The sequence below is a fragment of the Amblyraja radiata genome, chromosome 6, assembly GCF_010909765.2.
Source record: "Amblyraja radiata isolate CabotCenter1 chromosome 6, sAmbRad1.1.pri, whole genome shotgun sequence".
Taxonomy (NCBI): domain Eukaryota; kingdom Metazoa; phylum Chordata; class Chondrichthyes; order Rajiformes; family Rajidae; genus Amblyraja; species Amblyraja radiata.
In genome coordinates this window covers 103849901-103868704 of record NC_045961.1, presented here as the reverse complement: position 1 = coordinate 103868704, position 18804 = coordinate 103849901, and the positions used below count along the sequence as shown (strand labels likewise).

The 18804-nt window shown below is 48.0% G+C and overlaps 1 protein-coding gene across 3 annotated transcripts in view; it reads right to left on the bottom strand.

Annotated features, from left to right (window-relative positions):
* Positions 1 to 18804, bottom strand: part of gdpd4 (glycerophosphodiester phosphodiesterase domain containing 4) — a 77868-nt gene that overhangs the window by 11991 nt on the left and 47073 nt on the right. For 2 of the 3 annotated variants that reach the window (XM_033023379.1, XM_033023380.1), the window contains exons 5-11: positions 18014 to 18073; positions 17265 to 17363; positions 14393 to 14486; positions 4882 to 5027; positions 3981 to 4063; positions 2652 to 2802; positions 43 to 264 (exon numbers count right to left, since the gene is read on the bottom strand). In XM_033023379.1, coding sequence (XP_032879270.1) covers positions 43 to 264; positions 2652 to 2802; positions 3981 to 4063; positions 4882 to 5027; positions 14393 to 14486; positions 17265 to 17363; positions 18014 to 18073 — 855 coding nt within the window. The remainder of the gene's footprint in view (positions 1 to 42; positions 265 to 2651; positions 2803 to 3980; positions 4064 to 4881; positions 5028 to 14392; positions 14487 to 17264; positions 17364 to 18013; positions 18074 to 18804) is intronic. The other variant, XM_033023381.1, reaches the window with a different exon arrangement.

Genomic DNA, 18804 nt, shown 5'->3' with positions numbered 1-18804 from the left:
CTGAAGGGCCTGTTTCCACACTGTATCACTCTATGACTGTACCAGGTTCTGTTTGATGCCGCTGTCCTGGATGGCAGAGATGGTCTGCTTGATGAAGCTGTCACGGTACGGGTGTGACCTGGGGGGACGGTACAGGTCGAAGATGACCAGCTTGCTGTGTGTAGACGCTAGGGTGAGCAGGTCGGTGAGCTTACACAGCCCCTGCCTGCCTGCCTTCCACCTGTCTGCCGCCGACAACAAGCGCTTGGTTCCAAACGGATTGTCCTGTGTCGGAAAATAAATACGCCAACAGTCACAGACGTAGACCATACAAAGTGATGTAACAAGAGCAGAAATCGGCCATTCGGCCCATCGTGTCTACTCTGCCATTCAATCATGGCTAATCTATCTCTCCCTCCTCACCCCATCTCCCCATAACCTCTGTCACCCGTACTAATTAAGAATAGAGTCTTATAATGTGGAAAAAGGCCCTTCAGCCCAACATGTCCCATGCCGACCAACATGTCCCAGCTACACTAGCCCCACCTGCTTGCGTTTGGCCCATATCCCTCTAAACATGTCCTATCCATGTAGCACAACTGAATCATCCCACCACAACCAGAGAGCAGTGCTGAACTACTATCTACCTCATTGGTGACCCTCAGACTATCTGAAGGAGGGTCTCGACCCGAAACGTCACCTGTTTCCTTCGCTCCATAGATGCTGCCTCACCCGCTGAGTTTCTCCAGCATTTTTGTCTACCTCTGACTATCCTTGATCGGATTTTGTTGGCTTTACCTTGCACAAAACGTTAATCCCTTATCATGTATCTGTACACTGTAAATGGATCGATTGTAATCATGTATTGTCTTTCCGCTGACTGGTTAGCACGCAACAAAAGCTTTTCACTGTACCCCGGTACATGTGATAATAAACTAAACTGAACTGACTAATCACGCCTTAAATATTGCGATAATCCCAGCCTCAACTACCTGCTCCGGCAACTGGTTCCATACACCCATCACCCTTTGAGTGAAAAAGTTACCTATCTAAATGGTGGCCAACTAGGAAAAGGGGAGATGCAGCGAGACCTGGGTGTCATGGTACACCAGTCATTGAAAGTGGGCATGCAGGTGCAGCAGGCAGTGAAGAAAGCGAATGGTGTGTCAGCTTTCATAGCAAAAGGATTTGAGTATAGGAGCAGGGAGGTTCTACTGCAGTTGTACAGGGTCTTGGTGAGACCACACCTGGAGTATTGCGTACAGTTTTGGTCTCCAAATCTGAGGAAGGACATTATTGCCATAGAGGGAGTGCAGAGAAGGTTCACCAGACTGATTCCTGGGATGTCAGGACTGTCTTATGAAGAAAGACTGGATAGACTTGGTTTATACTCTCTAGAATTTAGGAGATTGAGAGGGGATCTTATAGAAACTTATAAAATTCTTAAGGGGTTGGACAGGCTAGATGCAGGAAGATTGCTCCCGATGTTGGGGAAGTCCAGGACAAGGGGTCACAGCTTAAGGATAAGGGGGAAATCCTTTAAAACCGAGATGAGAAGAACTTTTTTCACACAGAGAGTGGTGAATCTCTGGAACTCTCTGCCACAGAGGGTAGTCAAGGCCAGTTCATTGGCTATATTTAAGAGGGAGTTAGATGTGGCCCTTGTGGCTAAGGGGATCAGAGGGTATGGAGAGAAGGCAGGTACGGGATACTGAGTTGGATGATCAGCCATGATCATATTGAATGGCGGTGCAGGCTCGAAGGGCCGAATGGCCTACTCCTGCACCTTATTTCTATGTTTCTATGTTTCTATGTTTCTATTCCTAATAAATCTTTCCCCTTCACCTTAAACCTATGTCCTCTGGTTCTCGATTCCCCTACTCTGGGCAAGAGACTCTATGCGTCTGCCCGATCTATTTACACACTTCTACAAGATCACCCCTCATCCTCCTGCACTCCAAGGAATAGAGTCCCAGCCTACTCAATCTCTCCCTGTAGCTCACACCCTCGAGTCCCGGCAATGTCCTCGTAAATCTTCTCCGCACCCTTTCCAACTTGACAACATCTTTCCTATAACATGGTGCCCAGAACTGAACACAATACTCCAAATGCAGCCTTTCCAACGTCTTATACCCGCACTTGTAGATTGCTCTGCTCTGCAGTACTCCCCAGAGCCCACCATTGACTGTATAGGTCCTGCCTATGTAAAGCCCCTGTCCCACTGTACCAGGTAATTCTCCCGAGTATTCCCCTGACTCGAACTCGGAGAATGTCCGTAGGAGTTTGTGGATGTCTCGTCGCGGCTCGTACGAATAAAAAGCAACCATTATTTTCATCACAAGTATTTTTTTACTCATGGACATTTTCCACAGCGTTGAAAAAACCGTCACGAGTTTACCGGATTTCCCGAGTACCTACCGTTAGCGTTACGAGCTGGTGCGTGACATTCACGAACTCCTACGGACCCGCTACGGACATTCTCCGAGTTCGAATCAGGGGAAAAACTCGGGAGAACTCGTGAATTACCTCATACAGTGGGACAGGGGCTTTAGACTTCCCAAAATCCAACAGCTCACACTTGTCTGTATTAAATTCCATCGACCATTCCTCGGGTCAAGCGAGACCCTTCCTCAGACTCTAACCTTTCACCTTTGGCCCGGCGACTTGCCTACCTCCAGGAACCATTTCCCAGCATTGAGTTGGGCGAGTTGGTGCCAGGGGAAGAAGGCAGCCTTCCGACTATGGTTGCCGGGGAACACCTCCTCTATGTCGGTCGTCCTCTTCAGAGTTGGATCGTGCAAGAGGAACGGAACGCCGTCCAAACTGTGGAGAGGTAGAAAGGTCGCACGTCAGGAACATAGAAACATAGACAATAGGTGCATGAGTAGGCCATTCGGCCCTTCCAGCCAGCACCACCATTCAATATGATCATGGCTGATCAGTACCCCGTTCCTGCCTTCTCCCCATTTCCCTTGATTCCGTTAGGCCTAAGAGCTGCTGTATATCTAACTCTCTCTTGAAAATAAGAGGGATCAAATTTTATAACAAGAGGAGTTGAGTATAGGAGCAAAGAGGTCCTTCTGCAGTTGTACAGGGCCCTGGTGAGACCACACCTGGAGTATTGTGTGCAGTTTTGGTCCCCTAATTTGAGGAAGGACATTCTTGCTATTGAGGGAGTGCAGCGTAGGTTTACAAGGTTAATTCTCGGGATGGCGGGACTGTCATATGCTGAGAGAATGGAGCAGCTGGGCTTGTATACTCTGGAGTTTAGAAGGATGAGAGGGAATCTTATTGAAACATATAAGATTGTTAAGGGTTTGGACACGCTAGAGGCAGGAAACATGTTCCCGATGTTGGGAGAGTCCAGAACCAGGGGCCACAGTTTAAGAATAACGAGTAAGCCATTTAGAACGGAGACGAGGAAACATTTTTTCTCACAGTATAAATGTAAAATGTAAAATTATCCCTAGTGTGTGTAGGATAGTGTTGGGATGGGATACTGAGTTGGATGAAAACCAGTGATCATATCGAATGGCGGTGCAGGCTCGTAGGGCCGAATGGCCTACTCCTGCACCTATTTTCTATGTTTCTATGTTTCTATTCAATCATGGCTGATCTATCTCTCCCTCCTAATCCCATTCTCCTGCCTTCTCCCCATAACCCGGGTTCGATCCTGCCCACGGGTGCTATATGTACGGAGTTTGTACGTTCTCCCCGTGACCTGCGTGGGTTTTCTCCGGTTTCCTCCCACACTCCAAAGACGTGCAGATTTGTAGGTTAATTGGCTTGGTGTAAGTGTAAATTGTCCCTAGTGGGTGTAGGATAGTGTTAGTGTGCGGGGATCGCTGGTCGGCACGGACTCGGTGGGCCGAAGGGCCTGTTTCCGCGCTGTATCTCTAAACTGAACACGTTTATTACGATCAGATGTAACACATTACAGGCGTTCCAGGAACGACGTACGAATGTTGCTGAGGGTAGCGCGCCCGAACCATCGCCCGTACCTGATGGTGACGTCCGTCTCCAAACCATCCCCACCATGCTCGATGGTTTTTTCAAACGACATCAACGTATTTTCGGGGGCCAGCTGTTCAATAGCGAAAATCGCAGATCAATGATTATCACAACACATCAACCCTCTCCTCAGGCCTGGTCTATCCATTCCCTTTTACACACCTATTCACAAAGATCGCTACATCAGTAAGAAAGGTTCATAAGGGATAGGAGCAGAATTTGGCCAATCGGCCCATCAAGTCTACTCCACCATTTAATCATAGCTGATCTATCTCTCCCTCCTAACCCCATTCTCCTGCCTTCTCCCCATATCCCCTGACTCCGCTATCTTTAAGAGCCCTATCTAGCTCTCTCTTGAAAGCATCCAGAGAACCTGCCTCCACCGCCCACTGAGGCAGAGAATTCCACAGACTCACAACTCTCTGTGAGAAATAAGTGTTTCCTTGTCTCCGTTCTAAATGGCTTACTCCTTATTCTTAAACTGTGGCCCCTGGTTCAGGACTCCCCCAACATCGGGAACATGTTTCCTGCCTCTAGCGTGTCCAAACCCTTAATAATCTTATATGATTCAATAAGATACCCTCTCATCCTTCTAAACTCCAGAGTGTACAAGCCCAGCTGCTCCATTCTCTCAGCATATGACAGTCCCGCCATCCCGGGAATTAACCTTGTAAACCTACGCTGCACTCCCTCAATAGCAAGAATGACCTTCCTCAAATTAGGGGACCAAAACTGCACACAATATTCCAGGTGTGGTCTCACTAGGGCTCTGGACGGCTGGATTGTAATCATGTAATGTCTTTCCACTGACTGGTTAGCACGCAACAAAAGCTTTTCACTGTAGCTCGGTACACGTGACAATAAACTAAAACTGAACCAAGATGTACGTACCATCGGAGCTCCTCTGTGTCCAATAATCGCTGGCTTCGGCCCCAAGGTCCCTCTTTCTTTGATGCAAGAGGAATACATGCCGAGTGGAACCAAGTAGAGGAACAGGAGAGCAGCGAGGTACAGCCCCAGGGTGATTACTCTGGCTACTGAAACACAAAATAAACAGAGTTGGTAATGACAGTGCGGAAACAGGCCCTTCGGCCCACCGGGTCCGCGCTGACCTGGGCTTGTACACTCTGGAGTTTAGAAGGATGAGAGGGCATCTTATTGAAACATATAAGATTATTAAGGGTTTGGACACACTAGAGGCAGGAAACATGTTCCCGATGTTGGGGGAGTCTAGAACAAGGGGCCACAGTTTAAGAATAAGGGGTGAGCCATTTAGAACAGATGAGGAAACACTTTTTCTCACAGAGAGTTGTGAGTCTGTGGAATTCTCTGCCTCAGAGGGCAGTGGAGGCCGGTTCTCTGGATACTTTCAAGAGAGAGCTAGATAGGGCTCTTAAAGATAGCGGAGTCAGGGGATATGGGGAGAAGGCAGGAACGGGGTACTGATTGAGGATAATCAGCCATGATCACATTGAATGGCGGTTCTGGCTCGAAGGGCTGAATGGCCTCCTCCTGCACCTATTGTCTAATGTCCAACGATCTCCTCACATTAACACTGTCCGACACATACTAGGGATAAATGTTTCACACACACACCAAGCCAATTAACCTACAAACCTGCACGTGTGGGAGGAAACCGAAGATCTGGGAGAAAACCCACGCAGGTCACGGAGAGAACGTACAAACTCCATACAGACAGCACCCGTAGTTGGGATCGAACCCGGGTCTCTGGTGCTGTGAGGCAGCAACTCTACCACTGCGTCACCATGTCGGTAGAGTTGCTGATTTAGCCAGCACTGTAATAGAGTCATAGAAACAGGCCCTTCAGCCCAACTCATCCATGCTGGCCAAGATGCATCATCTAAGCTGCATGGTGGCGCAGCGGTAGAGTTGCTGCCTCACAGCACCAGAGACCCGGGTTCGATCCCAACTACGGGTGCTGTCTGTATGGAGTTTGTACGTTCTCTCCGTGACCTGCGTGGGTTTTCTCCGGGTGCTCCGGTTTCCTCCCACACTCCAAAGACATTCAGGTTTGTAGGTTAAATGGCTTCGGTAAAAAAAAAATGTTTTAATTGTCCCTAGTGTGTAGGAAATCGTTAGTGTGCATGGAACGCTGGTCGGCACGGACTCGGTGGGCTGAAGGGCCTGTTTCCGTCCTGTATCTCTAAACTAAACTGAACTCTAAGCTAGTCCCACCTACCTGCGTTTGGCCCATTATCCCTCTAAGCCTTTCCTATCCATGTTCCTGTCCAAGTGCCTTTTAAATAATGTTTTATTATTAATGTTTAAGGTTTTATGTGTGTCATTCGTAACTATCACTGTATGTCACGTTGTCACTTGCGGGCGGAGCACCAAGGCAAATTCCTTGTATGTGAATACTTGGCCAATAAACTTATTCATTCATTCATTTAAATGTTGTTATTGTGCTTGCCACAACTAGTGTTTCTGGAAAAAAGATAGACACAAAGTGCTGGAGTAACTCAGCGGGTCAGGCAGCATCTCTGGAGAACATGGATGGGTGATGTTTCAGAATCAAAACGCCACCCATCCTTTTTCTCCGAAGATGCTGCCTGGCCCGCTGAGTTACTCCAGCACTTTGTGTCTATCTTTGGTATAAACCAGCATCTGCAGTTCTTTGTTTCTACTCTATTCCTTCTGGAAGCTCATTCCATATGTCCAACACCGTCTGTGTGCAAAATATGTCCGTCTACATTCTATTAAATCTTTCCACTCTCACCTTAAATGAATGAATGAATGAATGAATGAATGAATGAATGAATATGTTTAAGAATGAATACGTTTATTGGCCAAGTATTCACATACAAGGAATTTGCCTTGGTGCTCCGCCCGCAAGTGACAACATGACATACAGTGACAGTTAGGAATGACACATAAAACATTAAACATTAATAATAAAACACCATTGATCAAGCATGTGAACCAACAAAATACCAGATCAAAGGGAGGCTACAGATTTTTGGCTGTTGAGTAGAGCAACTACTCGTGGATAAAAACTGTTTTTATGTCTGGCTGTGGCAGCTTTGACAGTCCGGAGTCGCCTTCCAGAGGGAAGTGATTCAAAGAGTTTGTGGCCAGGGTGAGAGGGGTCAGAGATGATCTTGTCCGCTCGCTTCCTGGCCCTTGCAGTGTACAGTTCATCAATGGAGGGAAGGTTGCAGCCAATGACCTTCTCTGCTGATCTTCACAGCTAAAGCTATGTCCTCTGGTTTTTGATTTGCCAACTCTGGGTAAAAAACTCTGTGAATTCACCCTATCTATTCCCCTCATGGTTTTAAACACCTCTGTGTGATCACCCCTCAGCATCCTGCTCTCCAAGGAATAGAGTTTTGTTTAGTTTAGTTTATTGTCACGTGTACCGAGCTACAGTGTAAAGCTTTAGTTGCATGCTATCCAGTCAGCATAGAGACAATACCTGATTACAATCAAGCCATTTACAGTGTAGAGATACATGATAAGGGAATAACGTTTAGTGCAAGGTAAAGTCCGATCAAGGATAGTCCGAGGATCACCAATGAGGTAGATAGTAGTTCAGGACTGCTCTCTGGTTGTGGTAGGATGGTTCAGTTGCCTGATAACAGCTGGGAAGAAAGTGCCAACCTGCCCGACCTCTCCCTATAGCTCCGACCCTCTAGTCCTGGCGCCATTTAAGAATAAGGGGTCAGCCATTTAGAACGGAGATGAGGACATACTTTTTCACACAGAGAGTTGTGAGTCTGTGGAAATTTCTGCCTCAGAGGCCGGTTCTCTGGATCCTTTCAGGAGAGAGCTAGACAGGGCTCTTAAAGATAGCGGAGTCAGGGGATATGGGGAGAAGGCAGGAACGGGGTACTGATTGTGGATGATCAGCCATGATCACATTGAATGGCGGTGCTGGCTCTCCCTGTGACGAATGAGTTTCTTCCCACATCCCAAAGACGTGAGGGCTTGAAACTTAATTCTAGAAATTGCCCGGCTGTGTATGGAGTGGGTCTGTTTCCATGTTATTTTTCAATTAAATTCATTCAATATATGTCATTAAAAAAAATACAATAAATGACTAAACTTAATACTAGTGTAAAACCCATTCTGCTTGGTTTAACCAAAGATAGTCCGTGGACGTTCATGTCGCTGAGGTAAGTGTTGCTTAGTGTTCAAGAGGCTGATGGTTGTTGGGAAGAAGCTATGGCTATCTTTAATCGGACGGATTTACCCAACCTGACCTCTCGGTGGTTCAGCACTTCAACTCCCCCTCCCATTCCCAATCCGACCTTTCTGCCCTGGGCCTCCTCCATGGCCAGAGTGAGCACCACCGGAAATTGGAGGAGCAGCACCTCATATTCCGCTTGGGCAGTCTGCACCCTAGTGGCACAAACATTGAATTCTCTAATTTCCGGTAGCCCTTGCTGTCTCCTCCCCTTCTCAGCTCTCCCTCAGCCCTCGGGCTTCTCCTCCTCCTTTTTCCTTACTTCTCCACGCCCCCCACCCCCCATCAGTCTGAAGAAGGGTTTCGGCCCGAAACTTTGCCTATTTCCTTCGCTCCATAGATGCTGCTGCACCCGCTCAGTTTCTCCAGCATTTTTGTCGACCTTGGATTTTATCTTCTATATTACTAAATCTCTGATCTTGACCGCTTTTGGCCGACTGTGCTGCGATTTCCGAGAGAACGCCGCCACCTACGGCCGTCATTTTTGGCCACCTCGCTCAGAGCCCCCCTCCGTCGTATGAGTGTGGAGGATTTGTTCCATCGATGAAAAATGAGAGAGATATTAATGTTTTTACAAAATTCCCCATTCTCTCTGCTGCCCCTGCTGGCGGCAGGGGGAGGGACTATAAAACCAGGAAGTGTCGTGCCTCTCTCAGTCTCTGCCAGACCAGGAAGCGAGAAAGTCACGGCTCTCTGAGCTGCGAATAACACTGAATGCACGTCTACTTCATGGTGAGTCCCCTCGATGCGGCTGTAAAGTGGCTGCAGCAAAATGAATTTTGGTTGTCGGGTGTCTCTAGCCTAATTGTTTGCCTCGCCTTTTTTTTAACAAGTTTGTTTTCACAAAATGAATTTTGGTTGTCGGGTGGCTGCAGCCCAATTGTTTGCCTTAGCAACAGTTGCAACAGTTGGATGCCTGCCCAAGCATTCATACGGCGCACAATGTCTATACTGGCCCTCTGGAAACCAGTACCTTCGGCCCGCAACACCCATACTAGCGTAACAGACAGTCCCCCCCCCCCCCCCCCCCCCCACTGGCGAGCAGTATTGGAATTGGTGGAGTGGTGGAATATTGAGTTGGTGACCAGCCCTCCCGTGTGATGCTGGGACCCAACGGGTCCCACTTAGTCTAGTCTGTTACTAAATTCTCGTTGTAAATCTTTATCCTGTATCTGCACGCTGTGGACGGCCTGGTTGTAATGATGTTGAGTCTTTTCCCCTGGCTGGATAGCACGCAACTAAAAATATTTTCACTGCACCTCGGTACACATGACAATAATAAGCTCAACTAAACCAAACCCACGGCCCCACCGCATGCATCTCGCATTTAAGTCGGTGCAGCAACGCAGTCAATAGTATCGAGGGCCAAGAGCGTTTTATTGTCATGTGTTCCAGATAGAACAATGACATTCTTGCTTGCTGCAGCACAACACAATATGTAAACATAGTGCACTGTAAACAGTATGATAAACGAGAGAGAAACAAAACAAAGTTCAGTGTGTGTAGATATACATGTATACGATATACGATAGAATGTTATTTATCCCAGGGGGGAAGTTGGTCTGCCAACAGTCACATAACACAGGAAACATGAAATAAAGGGATGCGCAAAGTTTGGGGAAAGGGGGTGGGGGCGGGGAGTCAGACTACCCCACGACAGAAGGGGGAGGAGTTGTACAGTTACATACATACATAGACACAAAATGCTGGAGTAACTCAGCGGGACAGGCGGGCAGCATCTCTTGAGAGAAGGATTGGGTGACTTTTCTTCAGACCTTGACCTGAAACGTCACCCATCCCTTCTCTTAACAGATGCTGCCTGTCCCGCTGAGTTACTCCAGCATTTTGTGTCTATAGTGGCTTGCAAATGTTTTCATACCCCTTGAACTTTTCCACATTTTGTCACGTTACAACCACAAACGTAAATGTATTTTATTGGGATTTTATGTGAGAGACCAACACAAAGTGGTGCATAATTGTGAAGTGGAAGGAAAACGATACATGGTTTTCAAATTTTTTTACAAAATAAAAAACTGAAAATTGTGGCGTGCAAAGGTATTCAGCCCCCCTGAGTCAATACTTTGTAGAACCACCTTTTGCTGCAATTACAGCTGCAAGTCTTTTGGGGTATGTCTCTACCAGCTTTGCACATCTAGAGACTGAAATATTTGCCCATTCTTCTTTGCAAAATAGCTCAAGCTCAGTCAGATTGGATGGAGAGCGTCTGTGAACAGCAATTTTCAAGTCTTGCCAGAGATTCTCAATTGGATTTAGGTCTGGACTTTGACTGGGCCATTCTAACACATGAATATGCTTTGATCTAAACCATTCCATTGTAGCTCTGGCTGTATGTTTAGGGTCGTTGTCCTGCTGGAAGGTGAACCTCCGCCCCAGTCTCAAGTCTTTTGCAGACTCTAACAGGTTTTCTTCCAAGATTGCCCAGTATTTGGCTCCATCCATCTTCCCATCAACTCTGACCAGCTTCCCTGTCCCTGCTGAAGAAAAGCATCCCCACAGCATGATGCTGCCACCACCATGTTTCACAGTGGGGATGATGTGTTCAGGGTGACGTGCAGTGTTAGTTTTCCGCCACACATAGCGTTTTGCATTTAGGCCAAAAACTTCAATTTTGGCCTCATCTGACCAGAGCACCTTCCTCCACATGTTTGCTGTGTCCCCCACATGGCTTGTGGCAAACTGCAAACGGGACTTATTATGGCTTTTTTTCAACAATGGCTTTCTTCTTGCCACTCTTCCATAAAGGCCCGATTTGTGGAGTGTACGACTAATAGTTGTCCTGTGGACAGATTCTCCCACCTGAGCTGTGGATCTCTGCAGCTCCTCCAGAGTTACCATGGGCCTCTTGGCTGCTTCTCCGATCAATGCTCTCCTTGCCCGGCATGTCAGTTTAGGTGGACGGCCATGTCTTGGTAGGTTTGCAGTTGTGCCATACTCTTTCCATTTTCGGATGATGGATTGAACAGTGCTCCGTGAGATGTTCAAAGCTTGGGATATTTTTTTATAACCTAACCCTGCTTTAAACTTCTCCACAACTTTATCCCTGACCTGTCTGGTGTGTTCCTTGGGCTTCATGATGCTGTTTGTTCACTAATGTTCTCTAACAAGCCTCTGAGGCCTTCACAGAACAGCTGTATTTATACTGAGATTAGATTACACACAAGTGGACTCTATTTACTAATTAGGTGACTTCTGAAGGCAATTGGTTGCACTGGATTTTATTTAGGGGTATCAGAGTAAAGGGGGCTGAATGCTTTTGCACGCCACACTTTTCAGTTTTTTATTTGTAAAAAAATTTGAAAACCATGTATCATTTTCCTTCCACTTCACAATTATGCGCCACTTTGTGTTGGTCTATCACATAAAATCCCAATAATATACGTTTACGTTTGTGGTTATAACGTGACAAAATGTGGAAAAGTTCAAGGGGTATGAATACTTTTGCAAGCCACTGTATCTTCGGTTTAAACCAGCATCTGCAGTTCCTTCCTATACATATATACATACACATAGATATATTTACAGTATATACGCACACACACACACACGCACACGCACACGCACACGCACACACACACGCACACACTTACACACACACACACTCACACACACACTCACACACACACACACACTCACACACACACTCACACACACACACACACACACTCACACGCACACACACACTCACACACACACTCACACACACACACACACACACACACACACACACACACACACACACACACACACACACACACACACACACACTCACACACACGTGCGAACACATTGAAAACAAACAATCAAAGTGCAAAAAGACAAAACACACGCCACAAACAGGCATGCATTGCTGATGAAGGGTCCCAACCTGACCCGAAACGTCACCCATTCCTTTTCTCCACAGATGCTGCCCGACCTGCTGTGTTACTCCAGCGTTCTGTGCCTGTCTACTGCAAAACTAAAGTCTGCTCAAAGAAAGTTTCCAATGGCAACAGGGGCAGAGTTGACAATAAACAAAACGGACTAATTCCCTTTGGTGAGTGAGGGTTTATTTGCTAATTGGGCGGCCACAACAGAAAGTATTTACTAGTAGCTGCCAATGTGGACAAAGCAGTTTTTGTTCCATTAATTGCAACACGCTAAACACAGACACTGTTTCAGCATCTGCTGTCTCACAAACAAATCATTCATTTATGCTTCGTCAGCAGAAAGATGAAAAGCTGCTAACAGATTTACGTACAGTCCTTTCATCCTCCTGTGGTCCCCCCCGGCTTTGTTTATTAACAAATGACAATGGACAATAGGTGCAGGAGTAGGTTATTCGGCCCTTCGAGCCAGCACCGCCATTCAACGTGATCATGGCTGATCATAATAATAATAATAATAAATTGAATTTATATAGCGCTTTTCAGGGACTCAAAGTCGCTTTACAAGGCAAGGCAAAAAACAAAAACAAAAACAAAAACAAAACAAAACAAACCAAAAAATGAGCAACAATTCAAGCACAGATGAAAAGGGAGGGGGACGTGGGGCTAAGGATAGGCAGAGGTGAAGAGATGGGTCTTGAGGCGGGACTGGAAGATGGTGAGGGACACGGAATTGCGGATCAGTTGGGGGAGGGAGTTCCAGATCCTGGGAGCTGCCCTGGAGAAGGCTCTGTCCCCAAAACTGCGGAGGTTGGATTTGTGGATGGAGAGGAGACCGGCTGATGTGGATCTGAGGGACCGTGAGGGTTGGTAGGGGGAGAGGAGGTCAGTGAGATATGGGGGGGCCAGATGGTGGAGGGCTTTGTAGGTGAGGATCAGGATTTTGTAGGTGATCCGGTGGGAGATGGGAAGCCAGTGAAGTTGTTTGAGGACTGGAGTGATGTGATGCCAGGATTTGGTGTGGGTGAGGAGTCGGGCGGCTGCGTTCTGGACCAGTTGGAATCGGTTGATGTAGCTGGAGCTGATGCCAAGGAGAAGTGAGTTGCAATAGTCCAGCCGGGAGGAGAGGAAGGCATGGATCATCCCCAATCAGTACCCCGTTCCTGCCTTCTCCCCATATCCCCTTCTCCCCATATCCCCCTATTTTTAAGAGTCCTATCTAGCTCTCTCTTGAATGTATCCAGAGAACCTGCCTCCACCACCCTCTGAGGCAGAGAATTCCACAGACTCACAACTCTCTGTGAGAAAAAGTGTTTCCTTGTCTCCGTTCTAAGTGGCCAACTCCTTATTCTTAAACTGTGTGTGGCCCCTGGTTCTGGACTCCCCCAACATCGGGAACATGTTTCCTGCCTCTAGCGTGTCCAAACCCTTAACAATCTTATATGTTTCAATGAGATACCCTCTCATCCTTCTTAACTCCAGAGTGTACAAGCCCAGCCGCTCCATTCTCTCAGCATATGACAGTCCCGCCATCCCGGGAATTAACCTTATAAACCTACGCTGCACTCCCTCAATAGCAAGAATGTCTTTCCTCAAATTAGGGGACCAAAACTGCACACAATACTCCAGGTGTGGTCTCACTAGGGCCCTGTACAACTGCAGAAGGACCTCTTTGCTCCTATACTCAACTCCTCTTGTTATAAAGTCCAACAATTCGCTGGAGTTTAGAACGATGAGGGGGGACCGCATTGAAACGTAGTGAATGGTGCAGGAAGGAACTGCAGATGCTGGTTTAAAACTGTAGATCCTGACTATGGGTGCTGTCTGTGTGGAGTGACCCCATGGGTTTTCCCCAGGGTTAATTGGCTTGGGTAAAAATTGTAAATTGCCCCTAGTGTGCGGGGTGATCGCTGGTTGGCACAGACTTGGTGGGCTGAAGGGTCTGTTGTTGCATTGTATGTCTAAACTAAACTAAACTAAACTAACAACACTAAACTAAAGATAGACACAAAATGCTGGAGTAACTCAGCGGGACAGGCAGCATCTATGGAGAGAAGGAATGGGTGAGGTTTCGGGTCGAGACCCTTCTTCAGACTGAGAGTCGGGGGAGCAGGACACAGAATGAATCAGAGCTTGCATCGGAGACTCACTAAACTAAACTGCATTGAAGGAAACATCAGGGACGGACGGACGGGGGCAGAGTGAAGTGGGACATGGAGTGTGGGACATCACAGGGCCACTCTGTGCATTCGTCCTGCGTACTCCTACATGGTATTTGCGGTGTCTGCTGTATTTTGCTCTTGGTGGGTCTCACCTTTGCCGGTCATCTTGCTGAAGTGTTGGGCCACAGGCCAGGAGAGTGTGGTCAAGACTGCCACACCTCCAACATGCAGATACGGAGCTGTGACCTGCAACACAAGCACACAGGAGGTGAGGAGGAATCTCTTTAGTCAGTTCTTCAGTCGTTATGGTCACCATGTTGCAGGAAATGTAGACAATCCTATGATATTTAGTGTAGGAAGGAACTGCAGATGCTGGTTTAAACCGAAGATAGACACAAAAATCTGGAGTAGCACAATGGATCAGACAGCATTCTCATTTGAAAAGGACTAGGTGACGTTTCAGGTCGAGACCCTTCTTCAGTATAGTTTAGTAATACCGCATGGAACAGGCCCTTCGACCCACCGAGTCCACACTGACCAGTGATCCCCACAAACTAACACTAGCGACAATTTACATTTATACCAGCCAATTAACCTACAAACCCGTACGTCTTTGGAGTGTGGGAGGAAACCGAAGATCTCGGAGCAAAACCCACGCAGGTCACGGGGAGAACGTACAAACAAGCACCCGTAGTCAGGATCGAACCCGGGTCTCTGGCGCTGTAAGGCAGCAACACTACCAATGCACCACCGTGCCGCACCATAGAATATTTTATAGAATATAAAAATATGGATGTAATGCTGAGGCTCTATAAGGCGCTGGTCAGGCCACATTTGGAATATTGTGAGTAATGTTGGTCATCAAATCTGAGGAAGGATGTGTTGGCTCTGGAGAGGGTCCAGAGGAGGTTTACAAGAAGGATCCCAGGATTGAGTGGGTTATCATATGATGAGCGTTTGACGGCACTGGGCCTGGGATATGGGGAGAAGGCAGGCACGGGTTATTGATAGGGGACGATCAGCCATGATCAGAATGAATGGCGGTGCTGGCTCGAAGGGCCGAATGGCCTCCTCCTGCACCTATTTTTTATGTTTCTATGTTTCTTAGCAGCATGGTGCGCTGACAACAACCTGGCCCTTAACTCCAAGAAGACCAAGGAGCTCATTGTAGACTTCAGGAAGTCCAGGGGCGGCACGCACACCCCCATCCACATTAACGGGACGGAGGTGGAACGTGTTTCTAGCTTCAGGTTCCTGGGAGTCAACATCTCCGATGACCTCTCTTGGACCCACAATACCTCAACTCTGATCAAGAAGGCTCACCAGCGTCTCTTCTTCCTGAGGAGACTGAAGAAGGTCCATCTGTCTCCTCAGATCCTGGTGAACTTCTACCGCTGCACCATCGAGAGCATCCTTACCAACTGTATCACAGTATGGTATGGTAACTGCTCTGTCTCCGACCGGAAGGCATTGCAGAGGGTGGTGAAAATTGCCCAACGCATCACCGGTTCCTCGCTCACCTCCATTGAGTCTGTCCAAAGCAAGCGTTGTCTGCGGAGGGCGCTCAGCATCGCCAAGGACTGCTCTCACCCCAACCATGGACTGTTTACCCTCCTACCATCCGGGAGGCGCTACAGGTCTCTCCGTTGCCGAACCAGCAGGTCCAGGAACAGCTTCTTCCCGGCGGCTGTCACTCAACAACGTACCTCGGTGACTGCCAATCACCCCCCCCCCCCCGGACACTTATTATCACTTATTATTATTTATTCAAATCATTTGCTATGTCGCTCTTCCAGGGAGATGCTAAATGCATTTCGTTGTCTCTGTACTGTACACTGACAATGACAATTAAAATTGAATCTGAATCTGAATCTGAATCTTCTATGAAACCTGAACGGAAACCTCTGGTGACCTTGCCCGCGACTCAAGGTTTCCATCAGGTCGCTGGAGGTTTTGGTCACTCTCCATAATGGTCGAAAGTGGTTTCCGCGTGGTCGAGACTTCATCCAGGTTGCTTCGATTATTTCAACAAAATCAACACCGGCCTCGACTAAAATAGGTCGCCGTTTGGTCGAAGCCAGTGGAGTGGGGTCGCTATTTACTTACAGGCAATCGAAGGCCATCTCCTTCGCTGACCGGCCATTTGAATTGGCTCATTGGAGTTTTCAGCAAAGATCCTGTAGGATCTTTGGTTTTCAGGACCTAGAAGATCCGCCGGAAGGTAAAATGCCCGCTAACTTTATTAAACTTCTTAAAACTGTCTCCATTCCTTCTCTCCCCTTCTCCCCCCCCCTTCTCTGCCCTTCTCTCCCTCTCTCTAAAGGACTTACCGTGCTCTGTGGCAGCCGTTTACCTTCCTCTTCATCGCGCAGACAGCGCTCCTCCGCTGTCCCAGGCCCCCACCTTCGCGATGTGTTTGTGTGTGTGTGCGTGTGTGTGGCTGGGTGCGTGTGTGCGTGCGTGTGTGTGTGTGCTTGTGTGTGTGCGTGTGCATGCGTGTGTGCGCGCGTGTGCTTTCGTGTGCGTGCGTGTGTGCGTGCGTGTGTGCGTGCGTGTGTGCGTGCGTGCGCGTGTGTGCGTGCGTGTGTGCGTGTGTGCGTGTGTGCGTGCGTGTGTGTGTGTGTGCGTGTGTGCATGCGTGTGCGTGCGTGCATGCGTGTGTGTGCGTGCATGCGTGTGCGTGCGTGCATGCGTGTGCGTGCGTGTGTGTGTGTGCGTGTGTGCATGCGTGTGCGTGCGTGCATGCGTGTGTGTGCGTGCATGTGTGCGTGCGTGTGTGCATGCGTGTGTGCATGCGTGTGTGTGTGCGGTCGGTAGCAATGATCCTGTAAGATCTTTGGTCAGTAGATGCAGCTCACACTTCGGTCGAGGCTTTCCAGGCAAGCGACCAAAACCTCCAGCGACCTGATGGAAACCTTGGGTCGCGGGCAAGGTCACCAGAGGTTTCCGTTCAGGTTTCCCAAGTGGGACAGGGGCATTAATGTCACGTGTATCGAGGTACGGTGGGAAACTGCACGTGCGTACCTGAAAGGAGATGATAAAGGTGTTCCATTCTTCTTGCCACTGACTGTAGAGGAAGCCAATAGCAACAGCGGAGAACGCAAACACCAACACAGTCGCGATCTGTGGGCAAACAGAGCGACAAGTCAAAGGGCCAAGTCTGTAACTCCCAGTCACACAGACTTACAGCACAGGTGGAGGCCACTCAGCCCATCACCCCCTTGCCAGCTGCTGATCAGCGTGTCGATACTATATATGCATGTTACCACACAGATTATGCTTGCTGCACATTCCTTATGTCACTCATACTACTGGTCTGCCCACAGGCTTATTAGCGAGCTCTCTCTGTCTCTGTCTCTCTCCACTTAGATCAGCTGAATGCATGGAGACAAAAGCACCTTGTGTTTCCTCCGCAGAGTTGCTAATAAAAGACTATGGATTCTAATCACTACGTGTGAGTCTGATCATTTCCTATTGATTAGTTTCCTATGTTCATGTTCATATGTCGCAGAAGCAGAATTAGGACATCGGTCCATCTAGTCTACTCCGCCATTCAATCATGGCTGATCTATCTTTCCCCTCTCAACCCCATTCTCCTGCCTTCTCCCCATAACCCCTGACACCCGTACTAATCAGGAATCTATCTATCTCTGTCAGGATGGAACCCGGGGCCCTGGCGATAAGAGGCAGCAACTTTACCGCTGCGCCAGCGCCAGCGCCAGCGAGCCGCCCTGAACACGAGAGAGAGGTAATGTACAGGAGAGGGTCGGTACCTTGTGGCCCCAGAATAGGTACAATCTTTGGCTTTCACTCAGTAAACAGATCGCCAGAACCTGCAAGACACAAAAGTGAACACACCAGGAACTGCAGGTGCTGAAATCTCAAGAAAAAAACAAAAGTGCTGGAGGAACTCAGCCGGTCAGCAGCATCTACGGACGGCATGGATAGGTGAGGTTTCGGGTCGGGACCCTTCATGCAAATGTTTAATTTAGTTCAAGATTCAAGAGTCAAGAGAGTTTATTGTCATGTGTCCCAGATAGGACAATGAAATTCTTGCTTTGCTTCAGTACAACATAACATAGTAGACATGAATACAGAACAGATCAGTGTGTCCATATACCATTATATAAATATATACACACATCAATAAATAAACTGATAAAGTGCAAATAACAGATAATGGTGTATTAGTGTTCAGAGATTTGTTTGAGGAGTTAATAGCCTGATGGCTGTGGGGAAGCAGCTATTTCTGAATCTGGACGTTGCAGTCTTCAGGCTCCTGTACCTTCTACCTGTTTAGAGATACAGTGCAGAAACAGGCCCTTCAGCCCACCAAGTCTGCACTGCCCAGCGATCCCCGCACACTGACTCTATGTTACACACACACACACTGGGGACAATTTTACATTAATGCCAAGCCAATTAACCGACAAACATGTACGTCTTTGGAGTGCGGGATAAAAGCGAAGATCTTGGAGAAAACCCACGCAGGTCACGGGGAGAACGTGCAAACTCCGTACAGACAGCACCCGTAGCCGGGATCGAACCCGGGTCTCTGGCGCTG